At 38.2% G+C, this 21,002-nt stretch overlaps 3 protein-coding genes and 1 pseudogene across 4 annotated transcripts in view; 2 read left to right on the top strand and 2 right to left on the bottom strand.

The window, feature by feature from the left end:
- LOC111342563 (uncharacterized) overlaps positions 1-11,275 on the top strand; it is a 12,525-nt gene extending 1,250 nt beyond the window's left edge. Inside the window, exons 2-5 of the mRNA XM_088738493.1 lie at positions 1,371-1,945; positions 4,301-4,906; positions 9,326-9,548; positions 10,291-11,275. Of these exons, the coding sequence (XP_088594619.1) occupies positions 1,389-1,945; positions 4,301-4,906; positions 9,326-9,548; positions 10,291-10,668 (1,764 nt within the window). The 5' untranslated portion in view covers positions 1,371-1,388 and the 3' untranslated portion in view covers positions 10,669-11,275. The remainder of the gene's footprint in view (positions 1-1,370; positions 1,946-4,300; positions 4,907-9,325; positions 9,549-10,290) is intronic.
- Positions 43-905, top strand: LOC148720329 (uncharacterized; annotated as a pseudogene).
- Positions 11,276-12,193: 918 nt separating the features above from the next.
- Positions 12,194-14,525, bottom strand: LOC111342552 (potassium voltage-gated channel subfamily A member 1). The gene is made up of 2 exons (XM_088738494.1): positions 13,045-14,525; positions 12,194-12,568 (listed from the first exon to the last, which is right to left on the bottom strand). Exons 1-2 carry the CDS (start codon positions 13,994-13,996, stop codon positions 12,540-12,542), a joined length of 981 nt encoding a protein of 326 aa, XP_088594620.1. The 5' UTR covers positions 13,997-14,525; the 3' UTR covers positions 12,194-12,539.
- Positions 14,526-15,427: 902 nt separating this feature from the next.
- On the bottom strand, positions 15,428-20,632 carry LOC111342557 (neo-calmodulin). Of its 2 annotated transcripts, XM_022949660.2 has the most exons (5): positions 20,493-20,632; positions 18,217-18,244; positions 17,508-17,651; positions 16,806-17,048; positions 15,428-16,316 (listed from the first exon to the last, which is right to left on the bottom strand). In XM_022949660.2, the coding sequence occupies exons 1-5, from the start codon at positions 20,493-20,495 to the stop codon at positions 16,240-16,242; spliced, it is 495 nt and encodes a 164-aa protein (XP_022805395.1). In that variant the 5' UTR covers positions 20,496-20,632; the 3' UTR covers positions 15,428-16,239. The 2 variants fall into 2 exon arrangements, with proteins under 2 accessions (XP_022805395.1, XP_088594621.1); XM_088738495.1 differs by lacking the exon at positions 20,493-20,632.
- Between the last annotated feature and the right edge of the window lie 370 nt (positions 20,633-21,002).

Below are 21,002 nucleotides of genomic sequence, written 5' to 3'. Positions count from 1 at the left end.
CCTAGAGGGAATACACATATTTTGACTTTTTGTGGATTTAAAAATACGTCATACAAAAAACTGAAAACCACATCAAAACCCTGTGCATTCACTATTATTTCTTACAAGATTTTCGAGAATTGATTTGCTGTCAACTGAACCAGACAATATTTCTTTGCAATAACAGACCAGTATCAGATGGCTTACTGGTCTGTTATTGCATTATCAGAGTCACGTTCACGTAAGATATAAACAATCATTTCTTAAAACAATGCTAAATCGTGCCTTTAAGTTGTCATCTAACTGGCAATTTTTTTCACCAAGAGTACAAACGTCTCACCGAAACCTTCTCGCGACTCAAGTACCCAACTCAACTACTGCATTCGACCATTAATGATTTCATCACGAAAAAAGTGTCTGGGGGTCCAGGGTTCAATCAAACGTCTGACGAGAAAAAAACACCCGTGCGAATTATAATTCCTTTTAAGGACCAAACATAAGCAAATTCCGTACGAAGGCAACTTGGCGACCTAAGCCGAAAAATTGGAACTGACATTTCTCATGTATACACTAACAGAAAGTTCGGATATGAGTTAAAACCAACGGAAAAGAAGCCCAACATCATCAATCAGCAGCGCGTTGTGTATTATTTTAAGTGTGGTCTGTGCGATGCAGACTATGTCGGCTATACATGCCGGCACCTCTACCAACGTGCTGAAGAACACAATGCGTCTCAGTCTTCAATCGGGAAACACATTAGAGAGCGGCATGGGTATACCCCAAGTGACTTGCATCACAATTTCAAAATCCTGAAGAAATGCAAAAGTAAACTGGACTGCCTAATTTACGAGATGCTTTTTATAAAAGAAATTAAGCCAAGCTTGAACAAACAGTTAGACTCAATCCGCGCAAAGCTATTTTTATGATAATTGACATTCGTTAACTCTCATATTAATTTATTCGTCTTGTCTCCTTTGCAATTTTATCCCTTCTATTTTACGCCTAGCGTTGACATATTTCCATATTTTATCGCCTTTATCATTCCCACGGCTTGAATTTAGTTCATATATGTAAAAATATTCCTTTTTATCAGCTTGAGAATGACCTCAGCGAGGTCGAAACGTCGTTCAAAATCATTATCACGAATCATCCTAAAAAAGAAGAAAATAGCATTATTCATTCAGGTTGTTAGGTGTACGTAGATGCGACCTGTATCACTTAGCCTCGTTTTCAACCCGCAATTCAGCGCTAAATACCTCGCTTCGTTAACCAATCAGTATGCGTGATTTTATTCAACTATGCGATTCTATCCAAAATACAAAACTCCAAGTATGATGGATGAGAAAAATCCGTTTAATATTCTAATCACGTCGTCTTCTCCGGTTACTCAGGATAGGAATCAACGCAAAATGGATGTTCTAGAGATAAATGGTCTTCGTGTTCGCTCTGAAGTTGGTATCAGTCCTCATGAGAGGGGCAAACTGCAAGAGCTGACCATTGACATACACCTCCGGACCTCAATCAAGAAAGCTGGCGAATCAGATTGTGTGGAGGACACCATCAACTACAGAACTATCACAAAAGACGTCCTATTTCATGTAGAGAACAAGAAGTACAATTTGGTTGAAACAGTTGCTACCGATGTTGCCCGTATTTGCGTGGTGAGACATGATGTTCAGTCAGTTAAGGTAACTGTTCATAAACCAAACTCTCTGCGCTTCTCTGACAGTTCATCTGTGACAATTGAACGATGCACAGAAGACTTTGAATGGAATGAGGTTCACATATCAATTGGATCGAACATTGAGCCTCAAAGAAATTTACCGCTGGCCATAAGTATGTTAAAAGAGAAAATGGAGGTTGTGAGGTTGTCCAGCGCTTTCAAAACAACTCCCGTCGGTTTCAAAGATCAGGACGATTTTATCAATATGGCAGCCATTGTGAAGACCAAACTCGACCCAGCAGGGTGAGTATTGCAATTAAGAAATGCTTTTAACCTTAGGAAGAGGGGAGGGGACACTTGGGTCAATCTTTGTTAAGTATGTACTGCTGGCCTCTAAGAGCCCTGACCCCATTTTAATCTATTCTGTGGCCAGTAATAGATCCCATCGTAGTCAATTTGGACAAAATTAAAAAGTTTTTATGCGCGAATCCTCAAATCCACATGCAAATTTCTGGCACTAACTCTAACGCTGTACTGAGCAAGAAAGCTGATATATTAGCCAGAGTCCATCTGTCCATGTTAGACTACATAGTTAAGACTTAGTTGATTTTGGCGCTTTTTGGCGCTATTTGATAGTCAAAAATTCTCGATAATACGCCAGCAATAAAGGCACAGCCACATACTTCATTAAATATACATTGTCTCTGGGACAACCGAAATCTTTCCACAATAAGCTATTCAAGCAAATGTGGCGTGTTGCTAAATAGAAATGTGGTTTTTATTATTCAAGTTTTTCTGAATACAATATATACATACATGCATAAGTGGGTTAATTGACCACTCCCCATAGGGGCTTTACAGGGTCAACACCCACCCATCCCACCAAGGGGAGGACATCCACCACACAGTAATCTCGTGCGTGGGAAATTAATGTCTGTTACCCCTAACCCTGCAGGAGACGGGGCCTACGGTTTATTCGTCCTTATCCGGGAAGACTAGAATATCTATCCATTTCTTGATTATAGAAAGGTAGCAAATTCTCCTCACTTATGTTAAGACCATGAGTATTAGTCCGGCAGGGGCTAGAACCCTCGACCTCCCTCACAACACAATCCGACGCTCTAACCAATTGAGCTAGCCGGGAGGCGGTCACAATTATCGAAAGCTATCGAAAAACCTGACTGCGTGCCTTGTGCGAACGAGAACTTATGATTATTGTGAAATTAACTTCAGTGTCGATGATTAGAGAACCTCTACTTTGACGCAAGATGAATAAGTAATTCAAATTCAAATACAATATAAACAATAGGGGTCCACGGGCACTTGACAATGTTTTGCTCTATTTGTAAGATAATTGTTTTTTTTTTCTTTAAAACAATAAAGCTCCTATCCTACATCCTGAGCACATACTTATTATTTGCTCTTGGCGGACGGTTTCTCGGCTTCCAAATAAAGCGTTTATTTCAAAGGAAACATCAACATCGACGTGCGTTCCTAGAAATGACAAGTTATCATTAGTGTAACTTTAGAAATTTTAAAACAGTTCTAAAGAGTTAGGTTTCTCTTCTGAGGGTCAAAATGTAGTTAATGTCATAATTTCGTTTAAACCTTTTGAAGACGGAGATAAGAATTATTTGGTTTTAGCTGAAAGTGTCTGCCTCTAGTGTTTCCGACAAAATAATCTCGAGGCTAATCAGAACGGAGAAAAATATCACGGAAGCCGTTATGAAACAAAACTATAAAAAGAAAGTGCCCAGGGGTCTGAGTTGGATTTGGTAGAAGTTTTGCGTCTGCTTAATTGCGAGAATGATGTAGGTTCTCGATACAAATTCCATAATGTACCACAGCGCTTTTCGATTGATTATTGTGTTCAAAGCGGCAAATTAGAAGGAAAGAAAATACTTTGGAGAGCTAGTTAGAACTTCAAGTGAAAACAAGCAAACTGCTTTTAAGCAGTTAAATTTAAGCAGTTAAATTTAAGCAATAAAATTTAAACAATTAAATTTAAGCAGTTAAATTTGAGCAATTAAATTTAAAGCAATTAAATTTAAAGCAATTAAATTTAAAGCAATTAAATTTAAAGCAATTAAATTTACCGAATCCAATTTCAGATCCCTAGGCACTGTCTTGTTATTGTTTTTTTTCATAATGGCTTCCGTGATATTTTTCTCCGTTCTGATTAGCCTCGAGACTATTTTGTCAGAAACACCAGAAGCAGACACTTTCAGCTAAAACCAAATAATTCTTATCTCCGTCTTCAAAAGGTTTAAACGAAATTATGACATTAACTACATTTTGACCCTCCAAAGAGAAACCTAACTCCTTAGAACTGTTTTAAAATTTCTAAGGTTACACTAATGATAACTTGTCAATAAGTTAAATTGTCAATTAAGTTAAATTTAAGCAATTAAAACTATAGCGCGGGAAAACGCAGCGACCAAGTCCAGATTGGTTGTAGGTTTCCATCTGATTGATCGAGATCGCGACGCGAGTTTTCTGGACCAATCACAGAGCGAAGTAAAACAAACCAATGCAATGTCGATTTACTTTCGAAAATCGACTGAAAATTTTTGTAAATCATTGCAATCCTTTGTAACTTCTTTTTCTGATTTGAAAACCCCTATCTAATTCAAATAATTCCTCTTTTCTTATGTTAAGTTTAAAACAGGTCCTGCTACAAGTAGAAGATAAACTTGGACGGGTTCGAATTCCTGAGAATAAGAACGCACCAAGGACTATCGACCTGGACATTTCATTCTGGGGAAACATGACATTTGAATACAAACTTAACAATGGTTCTGCTGTAAAATCGTGGTCAGTTCCTGAGCCAGACGCTTGCAAACATTCTCACGTGATTATACCACTTGCTGACGTCACACCAGATTTTGTTCATCCAACCACGAGGAAACCTTTAAAATTGATTGCGACAGAAGTGAGTGGTAATGATGACTTCCGTTCTGTCTTTCCTGTCACTCAGATTTGCTCGAGCAATGGAGCTCACACAAATGGTAAAGAAGATGCCTTGATTCTGGCAGACAAATTGAAGTATATTCAGAAAGGAACCTGCAAGAAGCCGTCCAATAACGAGCTGCATTTGAATGGGTCTGCCCATCGCGGGAAGAATCCTGTTGCTTTAGTGACAGGCGCGGCGAGGCGGCTTGGAGCGTGTATTGCCACACGGCTTCACGAAATTGGATACAGTGTCTTGGTGCATTACAACACGTCTGCCGAAGATGCTACTACTCTGGTTCAGCAACTAAATAGGTAATTATTTCACTTGTAATCATTTCCTTAGGGATATTAAAGAAGACACATTCAAAAACTATAACAAAAACTCGCGTTTCAGGCCTGCTCAAGTGTTTAGGGTGGTTACTCAGGTATAGAATATTCACGTATCACAATACGAGTTTGAAGTGCCATCTTTTGATATTTAGCACACTAGTCATCCACTCAAGGCACTGTAATATGGAAAGCCATACTAGACAAAAGTGGTCCACAATAATTTTGTCGACCAAGAAATAATTTTGTCTTTCGAGATATATGTTCGATAGTCCAGAAATATTTTTGACGATTGAGAAATCTTTTTCATTGGTCGAGAAATAATTCTCTCTGACAAGAAATGTTTGTCGTGAGTTTGAAAATTTTTTCAAAGAATCGAGAAAACTTTTTCATGGGTCAAACAATTTTTTTAATGGTTGAGAATTTTTTGGTAGATCGAGAAATAATTTTGTCGATCGAGTGTTTTTTCGTCGATCGAGAATTTTTTTCGCCGATCGAGAATTTTTTTCGCCGATCGAAATTTTTTTTTGCCGATCGATAATTTTGTTTGCCGATCGAAAATTTTTTCTGCCGATCGAGAATTTTTTTTGCCGATCGAGAAATATTTAGCGAGCGAGAATTTCCCTGAAGGTCGAGAATTTTTTTTTGTAGGTCGAGAATTGTGCTGTCAATCGAGCTGGTCAGCGGGCGTTTCGCGCCAAAATATAATCACATGGGACATCCCATGGTACTAACGAAATTAAAAGGCGGATTGTTAACCCGAAGTAAAAAGTTGCGAGCGTTCTTGACTTGCTCACAAGTCGCGCTTTTGAGCACGTAGCGCGACAGTGAGCAGAACACACCGGTACACCAGAACAGAAAACCAAGCGAACGACTTTGAGAAAGTCTACTGGCGTTCTGAAGTGTCATTAGTTATTGTAACAATGTTTGTACAGCTGCTTATTGCTGTTGTATTGTTATGGAATTTTAAATCGGTGAGAGGTAACGATGAAGACTTAGAAAATTTTTTTTTTGTCTCTTCACTACTGCGTTTCGCAAATGCAATCGCGAACTTTTTTGTCCATCGAGAAATTAATATTTCCTGTCGATCAAGAATTTTTCTGAAAAGTTCGGTTATCAAAATTTTACCGATACGCGTTACGCCGGAGACCATTGCAGGAGATCAATTTCGAAAAACAGAAAAGCCCCACAAGTTTTTTGGTCTATTGTTCCGGCTCAAATTCACACATTAAGTAGTAAACAATAGTCCTTTTGTTCTTTGTAGCGCTGAGGGACTTTGGCCGAAGCGATGAGAAAAAGTTCGTGACTAATCGGAAAAAAATTTTTGGCATCACAATTTAGCTATTTTGGAAGAGTAGGTAGCGCATATTTGCACACGACAGATAAATTGTCACCGGAGTACCCCAAGGGAAAATTAAACGCTGATTTAGCCGCTTCGGGGAAGTGGGTAGCGTAAATTTGTCTGGTACAATGTATATTTGAAGTTCATATATTTTGAACTGCGGTATTAGATACGTATGATGCACGATCCTCCTGCGAGGATCGTGCATCATACGTATGTAAATTTGTCTCGTCGAGTCAACTCTCAGTGGTCTACCCCAGGAAAAAATTGACCACTAATGTAGCAATGCACACATCGAGAATTCAAAATACGTTATGTGTCTCATTCAGACCACCTCTCCCCCTATAAATCTTTGTCCAGAAACTGTCATAGTTCTAAACTAAAGTCGTCATAGTTCTGAACTAAAGTCTAGTCTTTCCGAGCGTTTAAATTTCCCGCTCGTATGCTAATCGGAAGCTTCGACAAATCCCTCGTGTGTTCTGAAGCTGTTGCGCCATTGTTCAAAAATGGCCATATAGGGTCATTTCTCGCCTGTCTAACAAAGCCTATTGTTATCAAATTTGAGCCACTTTTCTTGAAACGTTTCAGATTGGTATCTTGGGAGCCTTCAGACCAAATTTCAAGTCAATCCGTAAAGGTATCATTCCCTAGTAATCCTTCCAAAGAAGACACTCTCGCGTAAAAACGAAGTGGATTTTTTTCGCATCCAAAGTTTTCCAACATTTCACGCCTTTGGTTGAACACATGTCAAGTTATGTCAACACTCTGAAAAACTCGAAATGCCAACCGCATTTTTGTAATATACGCATCCTAATACAATCTTCAATGCATTGCAGGTATTCACTGAAACTGAAGGGTTCTGCAAAAAGAGTCTGTGCTAAGCCAGATACGAAAAACCACTAAAAAAAAAAAAAAAAAAACACCCTTTAGACATGGAAAAAAAATGTGAAAACGTATGCCTCATCTCATGCAGCAGCACGAAACCCAGAGGAAAGGGTGTAGGCCTGGTTACACTATTAATCACAGAAAAGTCAATGAATGTAGGGATATTTTGTAGAGAGTTGTAAAATAAATTACATCACAAAGGAAAAAAGAAAGTGGTCAAATCTAAGACTGACCAACCTGAAATTACTTAATTTTATCGCGAAATGCTCAAAAGATGGCACGCGAAACTCTTCAAAGTGCAATCAGAATATTAATTTCTGTCTAATTTGTTTCAGTCACTCAAACGTCAGTAATTGTGTGAACTGTAAAATATGGCTTAGCAAGGTATAAATAAAAGAAAGTATCTTTCCCGTTAATACAAAATCACGAGCGAAAACAGAGTACGCGTTCATTTTTTTCAATTTTGCAAGTGTAACATGCTATACCTTTATAGAGCCTTCATCATGAAGAAAACATCGGGCAAGCTCGGATTTCATAATAACAATAATAATAATAATAATAATAATAATAATAATGATAATAATAATTATAATAATAATAATAATAATAATAGCAAATCGACCCGAGATGACCTCCTTCTGACGGATCTCGGCGTACGCTTTCCCGTGTGTATATTTCCCAGCATTTTGTTTCCCGAATCTTGCTGAAGCTCCCAGAGGGAATGAAGAAGATATTGAAACATTTCGTTCAATACCTGTTAGCTTTGAGAGTTGGCGAGAACAAGCGAAACAGCAACAACAATTTGGACTTGCCCCTCCACGCGCTCGCACAGGTACTTGACATACCTGGGGTTATTATCGGCTCTGTTGTGTTCTATTCGCGTAACACAGTCGTGAAGAGACAAGAAGAAGTTCTCTAGGTCTTCATCGTTACCTCTCATCAATTTAAAATGCCATAACAATACAACAACAGTAAGCAGCTGCTAGCTGTACAAACATTGTTACAATGATACTTCAGAACGCCCGCAACTCTTTACTTTTTGGGTAAACAATCCGCCATTTTCGTTAGTACCATGTAATGTCCCATGTGATTATATTTTGGCGCAAAACGCCCGCTGACCAGCTCGATTGACAGAACAATTCTCGACCGACAAAAAAAAGATCAACAAAAAAATTCTCGATCGGAAAAAAAAATTATCGATCGGCAAAAAAATTATCCTTCGGCAAAAAAAAGTATCGATCGGCAAAAAAAATTATCGATCAGCAAAAAAAATTTTCGATCGGCGAAAAAAATTCTCGATCGGCAAAAAACTCTCGATCGACAAAATTATTTCTCGATCTACCAAAAACTTCTCAACCAGTAAGAAAATTGTTTGACCCATGAAAAAGTTTTCTCGATTTTTTAAAATATTTCTGAACTTACCACAAACATTTCTTGTCAGAGGGAATTATTCCTCGACCGATGAAAAAGTTTTCTCAATCGTCAAAAATATTTCTGGACCATCGAACATACATCTGGAAAGACAAAATTATTTCTCGGCCAACAAAATTATTCTCGTCCACTTTTGTCCAGTATGGCTTTCCATACTGTACGATATTTAAAATAAATTTTCGACATTTTTAACATACATTGGTTTCTTATGGGGAAAAAACATCGATTATATTAGTATTCCGCTTGCTTTTGGCTGGACTTGCAAACGATTTAAGATAGAGTTATTTAAAGCCTATTACAATCGTTTTGCCTTGAACGATCTTTGCCTTGAACGAAACCAAAAATTACAATAAACCTTAGAGTATAGTTACAGCCTTCTTCTTCGCAGCAATTAATAGCGCATTTAAGAAATGCGTGCCTGGTCGCTAGGTTTCATAAGAAAATCTACCGATCGAAAACAGCCAGCCTTAATTTGCATCATAATGTCCACACTCCAGTTGTAAAAAGCTTAGCATGTTATTAGACCCGCAAATCAGTGTGAATTGTTCATTGCTTGAGCTGTCTATAGAACAGCCGTGTTTGACAACACGTCAGCTCTGCAACTTATGATCATAGGGGATTTGTTAATCACGTACATTAGTATTTTTTTCTCTTCTTTTACTACACGACAACTGGGGGTCTGTATACATGGACAGTAATTGGGTAAAAGAAAGAGAAAACGAACGAGTATCTAAAATTTCTTTCAGTGTACGACGGGATTCAGCTCGTAAAATTCAAGCTAACCTTGCCAAAGATTCACATAAAACGTCTCAGACAATTATAGAGGAGTCCTTAGAGGCTTGGGGGCGACTGGACGTATTAGTAAACAACGCATCTCAATTCTACCCCACAAAAGCTGGAGAGGTGACTCAGCAGGAGTGGGGCGAGCTCCTGGAGACAAACCTGACTGCCCCATTCTTCTTGTCTCAGGTAAAGGGTACTCGTCTGATTATATTGCATGATGCATAGATCTAAACAAATCGTAACTCGTTACTTTACTCATTGATGAGGGAAAATTTACGTCATTTCGCATACTTCTCGGGTCAAGCGTCATTGGCCTACCATGATGAGCGTCAATGGCCTACCATTGGCCTACCATGATGAGTGTCAATGGCCTACCATTGGCCTACCATGATGAGTGTCAATGGCCTACCATTGGCCTACCATGATGAGTGTCAATGGCCTACCATTGGCCTACCATGATGACTAAATTTGGCTTAGCTTGTCCCAACGTCAGTCACCACTACCGACAACAGACGTCTTCTTCAGGACTACCCTCAGCCCGAAGAACCTGCAGACTACATGATTAAAATACTGGTTTTGGGTTCAAGCCATCAGTCATTAAGATAATGATAGTTATGATGATAATGTTACACTAATGTCGAAAAAGGGCGCATTCAAAAAGTAATAATGATAAAATAATAGCCTAAAGATGACAGTATTAATAATGAGAATCCTAGTAATGATAATAATTAAAGTAATAATAAAAAGGCTTACTTTTGTTCACGAAATTAAAGTCAAATTTGTTGTTGTAATTTTTGCAAAAAAGAGTTGTGCGAATTGCAAATGAATGCGTGGTTTCAAGATCGAGAAAAAAATGACGTAACTTACTCAATGACACAAAGAGAAAATAGAGAAATATACATATTTTTCTGTTTATGGGATATTTTAGGCTGCCTTTCCCAGCCTGAAGGCTTCAGGCGGATGCATAATCAACCTGTTGGATATCCATGCTGACCGGCCCCTTGAAAAGCACTCAGCTTACTCCATTTCAAAGGCTGGTCTGAGCATGTGCACCATGGCCCTTGCAAAGGACTTCGCACCTTTTGTGCGAGTTAATGGTATCAGCCCTGGAGCTATCTTATGGCCCGAGCATATTAACGAAAAATCCTTGGGTTCTAAAGTGACGGAAATTCTGAAGAGGATCCCCCTAAATCGTAAAGGCGAATCTGGGGACATTGCCGAGGCAGTGGAATTCCTTGCGTCCTCAGCAGAGTACATAACTGGACAGATCATCCGAGTGGACGGCGGTAGATCATTGAACCAGTAAAGTTGTGATAACTAACCTGAGCCCTTACGATGTCTATTTTGTATCACTAATATTCTACCCATGTTCTATTGCAAATTATATGATAAGCTGAGTTATATACGTAGGACAGACCCACGCGGCCGATCTTTTACACGTGGTCTCGCCCAAACCGCGGTTTTTACGCAAGCGGTGAGCCTCAGACTTTCTCTATGAAAGGGCTGTTTAAATTAATTAAATGTTATTCTATTGCTAGTTATCGGTCCTCTTGAAACTGTCAGTCGTAAAAATTCATGTTTTAGATAAAAGATTCAGCTAAACGGAAGGTTGTTTAGAAGGCGGTTTTTTTGAACAACAGCTACTCTTTATTTAAATAAAGTCACCGCTAACAGCATTTTGCTTTTTTTTATCTGATAAACAAATAGATTCCATCTTGCCATAGGTCTGTACAGTTATACATCACTGAAGACATCAAATAATGAAAGGGAAATCAGTGACAAAGTTGGCTGAACTTCCCGGTGTGTCTCTTCATTGTTCTTACCCCATTCTTACGTCATCTTTGACGTGTCACAAAACAGACGCACGGCAACGTGGAACCAATTTGTTAACTATACCCGTTCTTGCTATCTTCTGATTAAAAGACAAAGAAAAACAGACAAATTTCGAGATAAGAAAATCGTTTAAGCACGCGAGAAATTAATTGCTTTAGTTTAGCCATAGGACTGGAAGATATTCAGTGTGGCTTTGCCTTTGAGGGAAAGTTGTTTGAGGGGAAGCATAAATGGGTTTATCTTGAAAGATTATTTCGTACGTCTTTTTCAGCTCGAATAGTGTCTATGTTGTAGTTCCATTTTATCCTTGGTTCAAATTTTATTTTCCTTTGTTCTCGGTCATGTTAATGTATGATAATGAGTTTGAAACAAAAGAAAATAAAATTTGAACCAAGGATAAAATTGAGCTACAACATCTACATCATGAGTGAAACATATCTTCTGGAAAGACATATTGTTATCAGATAACTTATTCCTCAAAAAAAAAAAATCTCATGAAATGTAGATCGTTTGAGATCTGGTCGACGCTGGATGCTATAATTCACAATATATTTGCTGATATCATTCACATCAATCTTACTAATCCCTACAGCGAGTAGACATGTATCGTTTCAAGTTCTGTAGAATAAATCACTTAGCTCCATTAAGTCGTATCTCTTGACTGGCTGCTGCCTCGAGTCTTCTGAACTGCATGATTCCATTTTGAGGACCAGATATTATTCATCGCGGGGCGGAAGAGTATTTTTTCGGGGGGGCGGGGTCACACGATTTTGACGAGGAGTAGTGTGGGGATCAGTCGTCGCCAACAGAGTTCGAAGGAGGGACCATAGAAAATTCACTGTCCATTAACTTCCAATGAGGGGGCAGGGATGGGGGAGAAGGGATCATAATAAGAATATTACAGAGCCTTATTGGGGCAGGGGGGTCAGGTAAATTTTAGCCTGACACCGCCAAAATCCTCTAACACTTTCAATCTCGAATCAAATATCACGCATAGACACCGAAAGCGATAATCTTATTGGATTACCATGAATCTACCCTTCGTTAAAAGCCTAACAAGAAGATAGGCTCACGTATCTATAACGGAATACATGATAATTTGCATAGCAATTAAGTGTGAGGAAACGCCACTAGATTCAAAAGAAAGATAAATAGACTCTATAAGAGCCTTTGTCCGAATTTGCCTCGATCCGAAAATTATATTTTCTTAGTTGTCCTTGCCCCAGTCTTACTCGCCCGAGGGCTATCCTTTGTCTTTTCTTTTTCCTCGGAAAAGTCTGTTACATTGATACACTTCGAAACCGGGTGACCCATTTTTGCAAAACAGTCATCCTACTTTTAGGCCTATTCGGCTTCTTTGGCTTTGCAAGTTCCTTGTGTTTCAGATAAAAGAAGTTGAAATTAGTGACAATCACTGTTGAAGGTATCGCTAAGACACAACAAACTCCGAACACTGCACACAGCGCACTGAAAACTTTTCCCGCCACTGTGACCGGCGTTATGTCACCGTATCCCACCGTAGTCATGGTAACGATAGTGAACCAAAATGTCGCAGGAATACTGGTGAAACTAGTGGCTGACACAGTACTCTCACAGTAATAAATCATCGATGAAAATAGTACGAGGCTGATTGCCACGCAAACTAACAACAGCATTAGTTCTTTAAGACTTGCCTTAATTGTTTTCAAGAACACTTGTAAGCCTAACGAGTAGCGTGTCAGCTTAAAAAGTGAAAAGAAGGTTACGAAAAGAAGTACGCGTTGTAAAGGAATTGTTGAGGTGTCTGACGCTAGACCTTGAATTACAAGCATCATTAGGTGAGGGGCAAAGGATAACATGTCAAAAATACCTTGAGCCGAAATTAAATAAGCCATCCTACTTGTCGCACTGAATGCTCGAAGGGCGTATTCCAGCGTAAACCAGGAAATGCAAAATTTTTCGCTGAAAGACCAGAAAAGTTTGATTTCACGTCGCCGCAATAAAGCTTCCGTTTTGTTCTGGTCACAACATTGTTCTGAAACAAAAGCTTCTTTGAGAGAGGGTGATGTTTTGCCGCAGAGTAAAATAATGAAGAAGATTGTGATGAGTATGGTCCAAACGTCGACAACTTTATGTAAAGAGGATGCTTTGGTAGTCTTGCTTGAATCGAAGAGCTGTCTTATTTTTGAAGAGCACCCTGCTCTGGGCAATGATTCCAATAAACCGTCTCTACTTTCCACGTTGTATCCCAGTTTTCCTTCGGCGTCCTCTCCTAATTCAAAAAACTTAACCTCCTCGAGGAACTTTCCATCGGCTATTCCGTCCGGCTTCACAAGAATCCCACCGGTACTTCCGCCAGATTGGTAGTAGAATAGTATACTGTCAAATACACTACGGTCTGTGCTGAAGTAAAATTCGTTTTTCGTCGGGTCATAATGAGGCGTCCGTTTTGATGGCGATCCTAGTAAGGAATCAGGAACTCTTGCAAGTGTGCTTTCGTGGGTTTCGAACCTTGATCCGGAGATATTTATAATTACTCGAGTATTGTCAAAATCATCTCGAGGTAATTTCTTGAGTTTTCTCTCCAGTCTTCTATTGAGAACACTGTCCACACAATTGTTGTTAGCAGCATTTCTTGCTTGGTTCTTTTCCAGAATTGGATCCCCGTAGTCTGTCAGGGCAGTAGCTGACGAAATGGATGTATCATCACTTGTGCCCGAACCTGGACGATTTCGCCCTTGGGCAATTAACTCATCGTCGTTCCTTACCACAGACTCATACTTACGTCGCACTTTCCAAACAGGACTCGATGACATACTCATCAGGAACCGACAACTCCACGAAAGTCTTGCACGTTCTGTGGAATTTCTAGAACACTTTACTACGGGCAGACAATTGGAAATCGACGCACAAAAAAATCTCAGATATCGTGTTTTCTTCGCAAATCAAAGCTGCGGGTGAGCAAACAATCTATTTATATCGTGAGAATGTTTCCTTGATCAACCCCTAGATCCTTCGATTTGAGAAAAACTTCCTTGATGTTCAAAATGTTTTCAATCGCCGTATCCTGTCTTCAAAATCACAGGAATACGAATACCCGACAAAATACTTGCATCAAACGAGCATTCAATTTGAGCCACATGGGGTAACTAATCTTTTTTCACTCTTTCGGTAATGTAAATCTGCCCTCCTATTATCCAAGATATGTTCTTCTGTTATACACAACTAGGAGGTGCTCACCCAAACCAGTTGTTGTTCTAAAATAACCAAATCGGACATGAGAATATGGGCTAATAAACGACAGACGAAAGTAGATGTACAGCGTGAAATAATAAGACAGATAATATGTTGTTTACATATTTAGCGGTGTCGGAGAATGACCTCGCTGCCCTTCGTTGATATCAGGGCGTTGATGTCAGTCACGCAAAAGAAAAGAAAATGATGATATAAGTATTCCTAACAGTGGTTGATCAAGTCGGGGGAGGGTGAGAGGGGCTCTGATTAGTTAAGAATTGGCTGATGTCGCTGGCGACCTCAGCTTTAAGGAAAAGAAAAAGAAAAACAAACTCAATACAAGAAACACTAGACATGAATGATGAAAACAAAAGAAAAGAAATGAAATGGAGTATCTTAAATATGGAAATAAAGTCTTGAGTTTATGATATCTCGATTCTCCGCTTCTGGAAGATGTCGATCATGATTACAAACTCATGAATGATTCATCTTAGAGACTTGTACGTGACACATTAGGGACACTAGACTAAAGGAAAGATAAAATAAATCCAGCTCCTCGAGTAAAATGATCTTTTAAGACAACCACCTGGATGAAATTACTAAAAATAATCGATGAATACTTGGTTTACTTTAGACTCTTCGAATCAAAAGTGTTCAGCATCATTCACAGCTAAAATTATTAGCACTTAAGGCAACTTATAGAAGTCGTCATAAAAAAAGTTGTTCAGCTGCATTTGACCAAATCGTTTTATATGCAAATGACTTGTCTGCGGTCTGATTATGAATATTGTATTCTGAAAGTCTGCTTCTGTTCAAGTAGGCTTTTTCCTTCTTTCGTTGCTCTAATTATCAAGAAATAGCATGTAGTTTATATTCTGAGGGCGAACGATCAAAACCTCCTCCTGAAATGTGTGTCAATCATCTTGAATAATTTAAAACGAACAAGGCAAGGGAGGCAAAATTTGAAATCTCTACCAAGGGGGGAGGGGGGGTGATCCATTGAAAACATCAGACAGAGAGATTTGAACTTTGTTCTTTAATATTATTAACAATTATACCCGTTTTTTTTCGATTCGATCTGAAAGGACGTGCATTTGTACTTACTGTATATCAAACTATCAACTAGTCATTAATCGGTGTTGAATCGAAAAAAGGAAAATGGATAACTTGATTGAAAGGCAAAAGAAGAGTTTTTAATAAAAAAAAAAAAAAAAAATTATCAGCTATCTCAGTGTCGTGACCAAAGTAAAACATTTCTTTGTTTGATGAAGATAATTATCATCGGAACTTTGTAAGCGGGTGACGTTTCGGAGTCGTAATGACGCCGTGTTTAAGTTCAAAAGAAAAGTGGTCTTAAGTACCTCACTGCAGATGAACAAAGTCACGCAAGAGATGTTATCAATTCCCTACTAGAAACATTTCGTGTACTGACCTTTTAAACCTAAAGTCAAAGTACATATTCTCCATACTGTTCTGTGTACATTTCCTATGAAACTATCAGAGAAAATTCGTCTTAAAACAAACTAAAACGTCTTTATTTGACGATCGTTTCCTTCATTATCATGACCGTAATGTTCAATTTAGGAGTGACACTGAAAAAAAAAACTAGGAGCTTTTCAATGTGTTAGGTTTAAGGGGTAAGTAATCCGACTTATTCGATCTCTTACTACGCTAAAGGAATGTATTTTAATTGGTACCATGACAATGTACATGGAAATGACAATAACAGTGACAATGATGGTGATGATAAAGGTGATGACTTCAATAATGGTGATAATGGCGCTAGAAGCTTGGATGAAGTAGATTTCTTTCACATTGTGTCGTAAGTGAGTTATTGGTCGTTTATCTCTTGGTCTTCTTTGTCTTCTATAACTGGCATTCCCTCGGGTTCTACAAGCCAAGCAAACTCTGCAAAACGGTTACAAAATTGTGTTAAAGGAAGAAGATATGCGTTTGAATCGAGTGAGTGATAAAGAAAAAAAAAATGCTCTCCTTCTCCAGGCTCATTCGAACCTCAGTTAGAAATTTGGAGATCCTTGTTGAGTTCTCCGAGCAACACGCAGCAAACAATGCAAATTATGGTAAAAAAAAAGGGGGCACTTCTCCTTGGTAATGCGACGCGAAAGTAAGCCGGGATTCCCTTGGGTTTTCTTCAGTTTGCATTTGACTGGTCAAAAGAACTCTCACCATTCTCTCAACCAATCAGAGATACAAGATTTCAAAACTAAAACCAATCGCAAATCGGTTGCCCAGGCTCTACCGTGCTTAAGGTAAACTCAATCTGAGCTCTCAGGGCCCCTCGCTTAATTGACCGTTAAGAGCAGTCACTATAGTGTTAGTGACGCGAATTTAGTCATAATACTCTCCAAACCTAAAACATACAAACGAGGCTCCTACCATCCAGACTAATCTTTCTGTCCTGATGGAGGTTAGCACTTGTTATCAAATCTTTCAGGTCGTCTGCGGAGACTTTCCAATCCATATTTTCCAGAAGTTCTCTTAGCTCAGCTGATTCAATGTATCCTTTGTTCTCCGAGTCAAAAACCCTAAAAGCTTGAATGATGTCTTCTTCTCTCTCCTCAGGTTTTTTCTGCTGTTCCATGAGTTGTATATATTCCTCCATGTTTAATCTACCATCACCTGGTTCAAAGAAAAGAAATGGTGCCAACTCAATATCTATATTTCAGACTATGGTCGCCAACAGTCAATGCAAAAACAAGTAACCTGAGATCGTGCAGAAGCGCACTCGTACTCATTAGCATACTTGCACCTTTCATTTTTGACGAATAGAATTCATGCTGCATTGCCATACACCTGTTCATCAATAGATCATAGGTGACGTCAAAATGCGGTAAGAACAAAGAAGAGGCACAGGAGGCCCAGTCAACTGTGTCACTGATTTTCTTAACACAATTTGATGTGGTAAGGAAATAATGTGGGAGGGGAGGCGAGCCGAGTGTGCCATTGATTCTTGTTTCACATTTACTAAACTGATCTATAATAAGATAGAATCTATTTATTTCATTCACATCACGGTGATGTCATCTATATAGATCATGAGTTAAAACTGTGAACACATGTTACTAATTTCCTATTTACCGTCGTAATCCACGGTGAAAATCATCTGCTGTAAGTCCTCTTCTGTTGGGTTGAATCCTAAGGTTCTCATTATTGAGTTCAGTTCACTTGTGGTAATGTAACCATTATTATCCCTGTCGAACATGTAGAAAGCATCTTTGTATTCTACGAAAAAAGAAAAAGGAGAAATGATGATGTCATCAACCTTTCGTTCCACTAGAATCTGCAATAAAGAATATTTGATTCTTAACTTTAAAGTGTAGCATAAGGCTGAAGCTGAAATAGGCCGCGGACGAGGGCATGACAATTTGGGTGCTGTACCAATAAAGAACAAAGCTGGAAAAGTGGACTGAATCTAGTTTTCCGCGATAATTATTTTCCCATAGCGGTACTCTTTGATTGAATGTCGTACAACCAAAAGCAAAGTTATCATAGGGGCTAATTATAGCTAAGAAAACATTTAAAGGAGCCAATCAGAGCAAAGGAAAAACACTCCAATGAGCAGATCAGAGCAAAGGAAAACATTTCGAAGAGCCAATTAAAGCAAAGGAAAACTTTTCAAGAAGCCAGTTAAAGCAAAGAAAAACATTTCAAGGGGAGCAATTAGAGCAAAAGAAAACATTTCAAAGAGCCAATTAGAGCTCCAAGTGAAAACGAGCGAGATGACTGAAACGTACGGTAACGTGGGCGAATACAGGTTTAGTGATCAAAGCTATGATTAAATGCTTACCTTGGACTTGCTCTTCAGACAACCCCTCCTGCGAATCACAAGCAGATTAAAACGTTTTTTTTATTGACAAACGAATCAAATTTGCCAACAAATCTCATTGAAAACAGTTCGAAGTGGGATTTAATGCATCATAAAGCTGATCTAAATAATCAATAGTACCAAAGGTACTGTCTGTGTATTTCAAAATCTTCATAATGAGTTTCCTTTGCGGCGACGAGGGACTTTCTTCTCGTAATATTCTTTAAATATCTTTTGCATGGGACTGCACAGTTAATGGTTAAATAGTGCACGAGTAAGATGGGAATATGTCTCATTCTCTTAAATCGTACCCATACAACACTGGGCCATTTTTGACCCACAAGCAACTGAAAAGCCGAACGATTAAGTATCGCAAATCCCTCCTACAAAGAAAAGCAAAAATAAAATAAAAAACCTTAAGAGAAATGACATTTTACTAGTTTTGATATTATTAACGATGGGGGATGAGTAAACCTTCAGTTAGTTCAGATCAATATTTAAGCAACTTGGGATGTTAAAAGAACAAGTGAAAAGTTTATAAATTACAAGCGGACGCTTTCGATTTACAAACCTCTCGAGAATTCTAGTGGTTCTGGACTCAAGTTCATAGCTAACTAACTCCACAATCTGTGAAATTCCAACACAGAAGTTGGTCGACAATAAAACAAAACTGAATGGTTACCCAGCCAAGCTTTCTACTAACTTGCTTTTTAATCCTTTGGAAAACTTATTTTCAGACATGTTAATGAATTATGTTTTTAAACTATTCTGGTGGTGTTTATGCATTGCCAAAGGCGCAAAAGCAAACAAAAGTACAATTAAAAGATGTAACTGTTATTTATTCTACAGTAATGTTGCCAAATCTTACAGCTTTGAATAATGTGCCTGCGCAATTAAAATTCTTGAAAGGTGAAATAAAAACATTCCCTTACTCCAGCACAATTTTAAGTCCTAATTAGCGCCTGCCTGATCAAAATAGTACAACATAGATGCATATCTCATTGTGTTGTCTTAGAGTTCAGGTAGTCACTATTCCTCCACAAAAAGCATCCATTTTTCCGGCAGAATACGAGTAGATCTAGCATCTCTAACGTTCTGTTCAACTAGATGAAATCCCACGCATAACGAAATGGAAAATATCATTGTGAAAAAAGTGCTATAATTGTGTTTATCGTCAAACTGGAAATTTGTTTCAGGCTTTCTGGTCGTCAAGGTGGCGCTTTTGAATAAATCCCTGCGACGTATGTTTTTGACAAATTTAATCGATGGTAGAACGTCCTATCCGTCTTGCCTTATGTAAGTTTTTTTTGTTTTGTTTCTTTTTTATTTTTTTAAGAGTTCGCCACAGACGTTTGAAGAATTCCTGATGTGCTATTGTGACTACTTACAAGCTAAAGTACAGGTAGGCAATGTCAATTTATCAGTGTTGAATAGAATAGCAACCTGCTGAACGAAATTAAAAATTAACAACTAAAAATAAATAAGGCCTTTAAATGCCAAGCACGCAATTACATGCTCATGTTTGGGTTTTTAAACATTAATAACAAATTCTCGTTAAAGGGAAAAATGAAATGTCAAGAATGGAATAATAAATTTCCAATGTGCCAAAATTATAACTACGGAGTGTTTTTCTGTAATAGAAAATAAGAATCTTATGAATCTTCTGAGTTCAAGCTAATTTTACTGCTTCTACAGCTCACGAATTTATAAACACCACAAATCTGGCGTCTTATTGCTTTGTGAAGCAGGTGGCCAGTGTTGTCTGCTATAACCAAGGCGAATTTTTAAAATGGAAATTTAAAGTCGTATTTAATGACTGCTTAAATGTGACTACAGCATCATTTAAAGCCATTCGGTCTTATTCCTACTGATGTGCGAATTTCATTCTTAGAAAAAAAAAAGAAAAGAAAAAATGTTCTAAAAGCTGGTCCAATGTTTGCCGCCTTAAAATATCTGAGCTCCATCGTCAAGCGAACGCTCTCCAAGGTTTAAGGTCAATCATAAAGCTGGTTTCATTTCTTCTTCGCTTGAATTTCTAACGTTATATAACAACGGCGGAAATAACAAAATTACGAACGAATGAAGCTTAGTTAAATAACAGGAATGACATAATTCTTTCATTAACTGCCAAATTTCATGCTTCTTCCCACCATCCTTAAAAGGATACTGAGCAGAGGGACGCTTTCTTGCAAACCAACGACACCTCAAGCTCTGCTCTTACAAAAATATTATACTCATCTCTTTGCGATAGTACCTACCATTTCGCTGCGTTCGCTGATTTTACCTCAGGTAATTCGCAGTTACCAGTTAAAGTTATTCAAATCTTTAAAACGTTTTACAAGAAATGTTAGCTCGGATACTATATTGCGCAACTTAGACTCTCAAGGGAGTTGTTTTTTTTTTTTTTGTTGTGATTGGTCAAAAAGTAAACCCCCGCGTACCCTACCAGACATGCGCAAGAACAGGGAATAAAACATAATATTCCAATTACTGATCTAACTATTTAGTCTTGTTTGTAAAGTATGAATTGATTATGATACTTCTGGAAATAATACTTGAACTAATACTGTTAGCTCCACCTCACCGCCCGTGTACTTTTAATCTGAAATGTATTTATCTAAAAGTATCATTCCAGTTCGAATATTTCAAAACTAAGGGCGTTAAGTAAAGGAATTCATGGAGCTTAATGCTAAACAACTGGTCGAATGCCCAAGCATCTTTATTTTTCAAAAGCCTGAAAACTTCCTTTTGTCTTTCATTACTATATT

This window comes from Stylophora pistillata, chromosome 11 (genome assembly GCF_964205215.1).
Source record: "Stylophora pistillata chromosome 11, jaStyPist1.2, whole genome shotgun sequence".
NCBI lineage: Eukaryota > Metazoa > Cnidaria > Anthozoa > Scleractinia > Pocilloporidae > Stylophora > Stylophora pistillata.
Note: the sequence above shows the minus strand (reverse complement) of the source record. Positions and strands in the feature narration are given on the sequence as shown.